At 40.6% G+C, this 9,358-nt stretch overlaps 1 protein-coding gene across 1 annotated transcript; it reads left to right on the top strand.

Moving 5' to 3' along the window:
- Nucleotides 1-7,475: 7,475 nt before the first annotated feature.
- LOC125573777 lies at nucleotides 7,476-9,119 on the top strand. The gene is made up of 2 exons (XM_048734548.1): nucleotides 7,476-7,672; nucleotides 8,229-9,119. The coding sequence occupies exons 1-2, from the start codon at nucleotides 7,504-7,506 to the stop codon at nucleotides 9,092-9,094; spliced, it is 1,035 nt and encodes a 344-aa protein (XP_048590505.1). The 5' UTR covers nucleotides 7,476-7,503; the 3' UTR covers nucleotides 9,095-9,119.
- Nucleotides 9,120-9,358: the final 239 nt, after the last annotated feature.

Below are 9,358 nucleotides of genomic sequence, written 5' to 3'. Positions count from 1 at the left end.
GCAGACAATAACAATACATATTGGCAATAGGGGTTGAATTTTGTTTTGTTTTTATCCCCGGTAAGGAAAATTTCTCTTGTAAGTTGGAAAAGGTGCTGTATCTTCTAAGGATATGTATGTTCTAAGGATATAAAGGATATAAAGACAATAAAAATTGGTATATTTGGCTTTATAATTTTACAGTATTGACCATTTTCTTTTTTTTTTTTTTTTGTATGGCAAGGTTGGGAAGTTACTGATTGTGACTGCCTTAGCTAGCAGTTAGTCTCTATAAATCCTAGCTTGTCTATTGATGCAAGTTAGCGCGATTCGAACTCAACGAAAAAAAATAATAAACACATGAGATGCAAGATGCAGACAATAACATTGATTAAAAAATGATCTATTATGTACACGGAATCACACAAATAATCAAATGTTGAATAGTAGATAATATGAATAGTAAGATAATGAATCTGCAATTAGGTTCGCAATACCGAAATCAGAAGGTAGCAAGTTTGCACTAGGCAATGTTCGTGGGTAGCAATGTTCTTAATCCGCAGACTTTTGGCGTGGATTGAGTTGATGAGTTAGTAGATTGTGTAGGATTGCAGAATTGCAGGTTCGAACTGAAAAAGGATGGTTAAATACAATTGTGGAATCTACTGCAAGGTACTTAGATACTTAGCATAATAATGGCATAGAATAATATGATATATCTTGCGTTTGCAAGTGACATAGGGAAGGCATATATGTAAAAATAAGGAGATATTCTGCTCCAGAGATTCTGTTTGCAGAGCTGATGTGTGTCACGTGCATACGCGCCCAGTTTAAAGTACTAAGGCATTATCACTTAGGGAAGGGTTTACAATATCTGGGTGCAAATGGTAACAATAACGCATAGAGCCTAAAGTATTACATGAAGTAATGTTGCACCGGACGTTTAGATATATAGGGTTAATTCGAGGTTTAAAGCTATAATAATCTTGTAGAAATAAAACGTGAAATGATATTTAAAATTATGACAGTTCGCATCACTTCAAAAAAGACTAGAAAAGAATAGTTTAACTTACTTTGATTTACGCTTGCACCAATCTTGGTAGGAAAAAGGTAGCAGATCCCCTTTTACTGCTGGTAGCTGTAGACTAACTAACTAAAAGAATTTAGGTATTGAATATATATATCCCTGTTTGGGACGTGTCCTAATACACGTGATACGTAAGACGCAGCGAGCGTCACGGAAATATAGGGTGTATTGCGTATTTCCTAGCAGGAATATTTACGGTCATGTAGGTGTTTTACCGACGTGACTTCCTGTAGTTTCCGAATTCTAGAAACTTCTACTTATAATAATGATCAAGCTTTCCTGTCAATCGAGAAATTTCTCTGAGCAAGGCTGGGCTTAGGTCTCTTCCAGAGTGAACTCTAAATAATTTTAGAATTACTAATCATTAACATTAACATACCACTTAACACCAACATGTAATAAAAACTTACTAACCAGCTGTCTCCAATGGACAACACACTGGAAGTCTTCAATTTACCCTAGTATTTGGTAAAAAAACGTTGACTGTACAGATTAACTTTCAAACAAGAGAAATAGGTTATTATTATTCCTGTGACTGTCCATTACAAAGTGGCATGTCTTGGCAGCATATATGACAGGATTAACAGCATATTTTTTTGTTGTAGTACAAAGACAGGCAAAATTGTTCTGCACCAAAAAATAGAATCGAGGACTTGAGAGATGGGTATCAGCCCCCTGAAAGCATTTGTGTCTGACAATTATTGTTCAGAAGTGACAAAAAACCTCTCACTGACGGGTGACTTTAGACCCAACTAAACGATCACTTTCTTGGGAGTTAAGCAAAGGAGGTGACAAAAATTATTGCACTTGTGTACTAGGAGGAACTTGGTGATGGCATTCTGTAACAGATTTCCCGTGCAAAACATTAATTTGTCATTGGAAACCAGATCCTTTGAAGCAATTTCGGGATCGAAGAGGAAACCTTCACAGCCTAAAAAACCCATTATCTTTTCTTTGCGATAATGTGGGATCTTTTGATAACGGAAAAAAATCATCTGATTTTTACGCATTTTAATAACCTCAATAATTTCAAGTTTCTTGACCTTGGCTGTAACCAGCTTCTCTGTAATCAAGGTTTTAAAAGATACTTCCTTGGAAGTGCTTGCTCACGTCTATCACAGTGATCACCTGGTAGGGATATATCAGCTCAATTAGAGCTTTTTTCGGCCAGGTGTGTGCCAATTTTTTGTGATGGACGAGGAAGCTCACTTCCAAGGAGTCCTCTGAAACAATCACCAATCCCAATCACCTTGCCCATGTAAGTGGTGAAGGATGGCCGGTATATGCCACGGAGACAAACGTCCCTATGCTCAGTTCCACCTAGAAAAAAATAAACATGGGTTACAATGCGTAAAAATAAGCGCATATGACACTTAAAGGATAAAACTTACGCTTTTCGGTTTTTTTTTTTGGATCTTGATGTCGTTGGTCACGTTCTTTAAACTTTAAAAACAAATAAATGTTATATGTCATGTTTTTCTGGGGAGCAAAGCAGCCTCCAACCTTGGACATGTCTAGCTTTCTCTTTAAATTCTTCTTGATTTCATCCCACTTCACTTTATTTTACTATGCCACCTCATATGAACAATATAGATGCATAGAATGCATCTGGAATACAAATATTAGGACTCTGTAGCAATCATCGAGAGACCGTTCTAGAAGTTGAGCTGGAGGAGGGTTGAGTTGGATGACTGGTAGAGGAGGATGAGGGGTGCGAGGTGTAGGTGCGTCTCAATTGACTTCTTCTTCGTCACTTTCATCATCAAGGTCGGAGAGCATGTTCGTATCGCTGTCGTCACTCTCGTAGTTGTTGTTGTTGTTGATGATGTTTCGGCGACCATCATGATCAAAAGGAACCCAATCATCGCTTTCGTCACTCACGTAGTTGTTGTTATTGGTGTGGGTGTTTCGATAACGACGACGCCGACGAGTATGATCAAAAGGGTTCCAATTGAGAGGGGATTGTTCGTAGTTCGTACCCTATGGGAGGTGGTGGTGGGCGTTGGTTGATATTGTACTGGTCATCGCTTTCCCAGTTCCACTCTCCCCACACGTCAAAAAAAAAACACTCCCACCCCCATTGCCTGAATAAAAAAAACACATGAGCACATTGAACCGTGGTCAAAATCACCATAAAGCATCATAATGACATATGTCCAACAAGGCTATATCAATTTATGTGTGTACCTTCAATGGAACGAGGCGGATCTGCCTGGGTGCAAACCACTCCCCCATTGCCTGAATTGAAAAAAATAATAAAACATCAAGCACATGAAACCATGGATCTGGTTTCCTTTGAAGCATAATAATGTCATAATAATTACTTAGACACCTCAGATTACTTTTGAAAGATGATATAATTACCTTGATTATTGGATGGCTATCTCCACACACCAAAGTACCAATCAGTTTACCCCCATTCGCTACTTGCTGAACTCACGGACAGTCTTGTTATTTTACTGAGGAAGTTGTCTGAGGCACTGGAAAACTGGTCAGACCCATCTGAACAGCAAGGAATTCATATGGAACGTTTAAAAAGCACGGGAGGTAGGCCAGCATACCATAGTCCTAAAGACATGATTGAGCAGTTTCGTGAGACTGGTATGTCCTGGCAAAACATTGCAAGGTTTTTTAATGTTTTTGAAAATACACTGTATCGCAGAAGGATTGATCTCGGTGTGGAAGATGGGTTTTCTGATATCTCAGACGGAGAACTAGACAGAGAAATCGAGCACACCTTGGGACTAACACCCTACAGTGGAGAAACTTATGTCAGATTAAGTTTAGCAGGAAAAGGGATAAAGGTACATAGGTCCATAGGTCCAAGGTACATATTAGCATATGTCATAATGGCGGACAACCACACATTTTGACCGCTCCGTTATTCAGACGCTAAAAGGCCTATTATGGCGTCTTCTGTAACTATAGAGCAGGTAAAAAAACCTTCTAAAGCAGGAGCTTGCTCCTGTTCAAGCTAAACTGGGGGAATTGACTAATAATTTTAGTGAATTACAGAACACTGCGAAATTTCTTTCAAGCCGCTACGATGAATTATTGAAGCAACTTCAAGCAACGAATTAGCAATTACACTCGGCCAACCAGAAACTGACCACACAGTTATCGCAAGTCGCTGGATTACAAGAACAAACCAAAAACCTGGAAAAGAATGCACATGATGTCGTTTTTCAACTAGACGAGATGGCTCAGTATATCAGGTGTGATTGCCTCGAGATTACTGGTGTGGAAGCTTCGGAAGAGTGTACGGCCGATGCCATTGTTAAATCTGTTGGCGAGCTGATTGGGGTCCCATTGGACGATGACGATATATCCATTGCACACCCGGTTCCTACGTTCAGTGATGTCGCAGCACCGAAACTCATCGTCAAGTTTACACGCCGTAGCGCGAGAAATAAGGTGTACTCGAGTAGAGGGAAACTGGTAAATCAATCAAACGCTCTGGAAATCTCTTCCATGCAAACAAGCACTGCGGCTTTTCTATGATCCATCTGAATATGTGAAGCCTACCGGCGAACTTAACGTCGTTAGAAGATGTTCTTTTGACTGTTAAAAGTGCTCCGGACATAATTGCGATTTCAGAAACAAAACTTAAAGATAATAATGTTTATAACATTAATATTCCAGGTTATGTTTTTGTGAATACAAACTCACCGACTAATGCAGGCGGAGTCGTGATTTACATATCGCATGAATTAGATTTCATTAGAAGGCGTGATTTAGAAATAGCTGAGGGCGGCATTGAATCTTGTTGGATTGAAATAACAAGGGCCAAACAAAAGAACGTTCTTATTGGCTGCCTTTATAGACATCCATTGTATGATTGTGAAAAATTTCATAATATGCTGCAAGAGATTTTAGATAACTCCAACAAAAGGGGTAAAGAGACTTTTGTTCCAAGCGATGCGAACATAGACCCTTTACGCTACAATAGAGACACACAAACAACAGATTATTTAGATATGCTATTTGATTTGGGTTTCATGCCATTGGTCACGAAGCCCACAAGAATTACCGATCACAGCGCAACCCTTATCGACCATATTTATACCAATGTACCGCAGAAATTGCTAAGGCGGGGATATGTTTAGCAGGTATCACTGATCATTTGCCTGTTTTTTTGTACAGTCACAAATAAACTTCCCTTGCGTAAGAAAGATGGACGGGAGGGCAATGGATCCTCAACAAAGTTGTTAACAAGTTCAATAAGGCCTGATCGATCGTCAGCCTTAGTGCCTAATGTCCTTTCATTGGTTGTAACAAAGAACCTATTCAGTTTGTCTGGGTCCGCTTGAAGAGGTTTGGGACTGGGGTTGAGAATACGATGTATAACTCTCCACACGTCTTTAGGTCGTTTGGAAGAGAGTGCATTAGTTATGAATGCCCGTTTAGACTTATTTATTACAGATTTAATCCTGTTGCGTATTGATCTAAAGGCAACCCAGGAATCAACTGTGTTCTTAGTATGGGCTTCACGCATCAATTTGTCGCGCTTCGCTTGCAGTTCCCGTATTTCATCGCAGTCCATCCAAGGAGCAGGGGGGCGTGTGACCTTTATCCTCCTAAGGGGAGCGTGTCTTTCGATGCTCTCGGTAAAAAGGGTGTTAAATCCCTGCACCATGTCGTCCGGTGAATCTAGACCGTAAATAACAGACAGAGGTAAAGTAGCACAGTCCTTAACAAACTCATTTGCATCGAGATTTTTCTCCAATCTAATCCATTTGTGTCGTGGTTGATACCGAGGTATTCGCACATTAACGCATGCAAATATGCCTTCATGATCACTTATTGACCACCCAGGAATTACATCAGTGGCATTTATGCAATTCTGCCTATTAGTAATAATATGATCAATGAGAGTTGTTGAGATGCGTGTAATACGAGTCGGTTTTGTTACCTGTTGATAACATCCGACAGCGTCAAGAATGGATTGATACTTCTGTGCATATTTGCATAAGGGCGGCAATAAGTCGACGTTTGTGTCGCCAGTCACGTAAAGTAATCCATCCCAAGAGATAGTAAGGTGGGCCAGCAATGATTCAAAAGCATCCAGCCAGTCAGCTGGACACAGTCCAACGCGTTCTGATCTATAGATGACACCAATCAACGCTTTGCTATGCTTATTATGCCCTTGAACTTCGATCCATAAATGCTCCATATCAGGTTGAAGTTTCTCAATGTCCTTCCTACGTTTATATTGAATTGACTCGCTAATGTAGGCTCCAACGCCACCGCCGCGTGTGTTCTCGCGGTTTCGAAATAGAGCTGTGTAACCAGGCAAAGCAGCGTAATCCAGGAGGGCGGAGTTGTCCTTGAGCCAAGTTTCGCTCATTGTGATGATATCCATTGGGAGCTGTGAAACTAGAACTTGAAATTCATTGAAGGATGAAAGCATGCTCTGGGTATTAAAATGCATTATACTGAGATTGTTAGAGTGTTCCTTCAGAGTCTCAGAGATGAGTTGAGTGGAGTCATAAGCTGAATTGCTGTCCATCTCTTCAAATGACGTATCGATAGATGCAATGTTGTAGAAAGGGAGGACAGAAAGGGTGCATTTAGGACATGTCCATGTTGCATTTACGCATTTAACGTTCAGTTCAGTGCATTTTATGTGTTGTTGACCAAAACATACCTCACAGGCGACGCTCTTCTGGTTTTTCCTAATAGTCTTTTCACAATTATCGCATTTAAGGCTTGCGGGAACCTTATGTATATTCCCAGTTGTTCTTTGTTTACTTCCGATGCCATGCTTCATTTGTCCACTTTTCGTTGGGCCGGGGTTTTGCTCAATATCTCCAGACCGTAACACCAATTGAAAAGAGGCCGTCGAGTTTGAATAATACAAAATTCTTCCTTTGGACCTCTTTGTCTTCCCACGTCTTTGAAGATTCCACCGGGAAGTTTGTAGAATAATTGTTGATAACGAGTTCGTAGACCATAACACAGAAGACAATGGCGCATTGTAATTCAAATTGCTTCCATTGTTCACCAAAAATGCAGACTGCTTCGGCTGAATCGCCCATGATCTTTGGAAAGTACTATTTTCTGGCGAAATAAAACTTCTATCTTGGAAAAAAGCATTACCAGAGAACCATCCATCATTAGGAAACAGCCCTTGGTGGTAGAAATCAGAAGGACGGCATGCCAACAGGAGAAAAATGGGCAAAATTAGAGAGCCCTTGAATACACGTCTGAGCCTCATTACTATGCTGCTAACTCTATCATATATATCTATATCATATATATCATATATATCATATATATCAGATATCATATTTCGGGCCCTTTCTTCATATTCTAAATCTGTTGGGTAGCTACACTTACCGTTATAGAAAGCAAAAAGTCTTCGGATTTCCAAAAATCTCTAAAAGTCTATAATATCTGTTTTCAAAAGCAAGTAGTTGAAAGCGAGATGGCCTTTTATGCGTGTAATCTATTTTTACGCCGACAAGAGTGTCAGTACGGTGCCAAGGAGTAGATGTTCGCTGCGCGGGACATTCGAAGCCGGGGAGGAAGCCGATGTTAGCTGGAAAATGGCTAAAGGCGAGAAAGAGACCTATGTTGGAGTGATAATAAAGACAGCAAAGAAAGGTAAGAGCGAAGCGTGTTTATGGATCACTTTTGGCACAGGAGTTTTTCTGTACAGCTTTAAATGAGCTGCTCCGTTTTAAACGGTAGATTTTTACACACGTACAACTTACAATACACATTCAATAGTGCTCAGGGAAAAACTAGTGGAACCCTTGTAATCAACGAGTGGAGTAAAACCCATCTTGTTCAATAGTATCATAACAGCTCGAGCTTATTTACCCATGTAAATTACGATTGTTCATCGTATAAATGCGCGCGCTTTTTGCCTATGGGATAACATTTCAAGGGCAGCTTTGGTGGAGTAGTCCATGACGACCTATATCTGCATATGCTGATGAGATAGAGCACACAGTTTTGCTCAACATTGAATATGATCGCAAACAGACATTAAAATAAGAAAAAAAGGAATATAAACTAAACAAGCTCAATGAGTTCAATGGCACAGTTGCATGACCTTTGATCTCCAAAAAATGACAGTTCACTTAATTGAATTGGATCAGGTACAAATAGGTTAATTATTTACTGTTTTCATTTCGGTCATTGCTTGCTATTTCAGAGGAAAAGCCGCAAATAGAAAAGTTTACCGAAGATGTCGGTCTACTCGTGGTGGACATGATCAAACGTGGAGAAAACGTTAAAAGCCAATTACCGGAGCTATTGAAAAACAATCTCCCGGCTCCAGCACCAACGGCCGCATCTGCTCCTGGTAAGAGGGCGCGGAAAATGACGAAGGTGATGGAGGACGGTAAAAAGCAGGCTGAGGATGATGGCGAAACCAAAGATAAAAAACGAAAAAAAACCCATATTGATCCGCTCGCAGAGAAGAAAAAAAAAAACAAGAAGAAAAATGGCGAGAAAAATAAGGAGCCTTCGCAGAAGCAGGAGTTAGCAGAGGGGGCAAAAGATGCCTCACTGGAGATCTACAGCTCCTTCAGGCAGGTGTTCGGTGCTCAACTGGATCTAACCAGCGAGACCCACCAGCCGCCCGAGACCTCTACTCCCGTGACTCCCATACAAGAGACGACTCCAATACACCAGACCTCAATACGCGAGACTCCAATATCTGAGACCGGGGGAGTTGTCTTGAGGGCGGTAGAGGAGACCCTTGGGATGCCATTCGATGAGGAGGAGGAGGAGCCCAGAAGCTATTTAGAACTGCTAGGCACGAACGACCATCCATTGGAGGAGCCAGCAGCATCCCCAGATCCCATTGCACTTTATTCTGGCTTCTCTGAGTTGGACAAGCTAAGAGAGGAGAATCGTCTCCTAAAGGCCGAGGTCGAAAGCCTCAGAAGCCAGTTGACCTCCTCTAGGAGACAACCAGGTGAGCTAGAAAACATAAAAAATGACTTTGCAATACTGTACAGTGGTTTTATTATTTTCCACCGAGCGCCGGCTACTTTAAAAAAAAGTTTATTTTAAGCCGCATTGTAACCAGTTTACTTCCGGTCGATTGCGTAACGATCTCCGATGATTTTTAATGAAATAGGCGAAAAATATTTCCAAATATTGAAAGCAGTGTGTCTATTGGAAGTTTCTTTGATGATGTGATCATTTAGAGCGGATGGCCTGTAAATATCTCGGATTCTAATAGATTATTTTGTCTTTTAACGGTTTAGGTTCCGTCGAAGCTCCGGAAATAAACGGCTGACGATGCGGCTTTAAGTTTAAGTTTTATTTGAACTA

The sequence above is a fragment of the Nematostella vectensis genome, chromosome 11 (assembly GCF_932526225.1).
Source record: "Nematostella vectensis chromosome 11, jaNemVect1.1, whole genome shotgun sequence".
Lineage (NCBI taxonomy): Eukaryota > Metazoa > Cnidaria > Anthozoa > Actiniaria > Edwardsiidae > Nematostella > Nematostella vectensis.
This window is presented reverse-complemented; position numbering and strand designations above follow the sequence as displayed.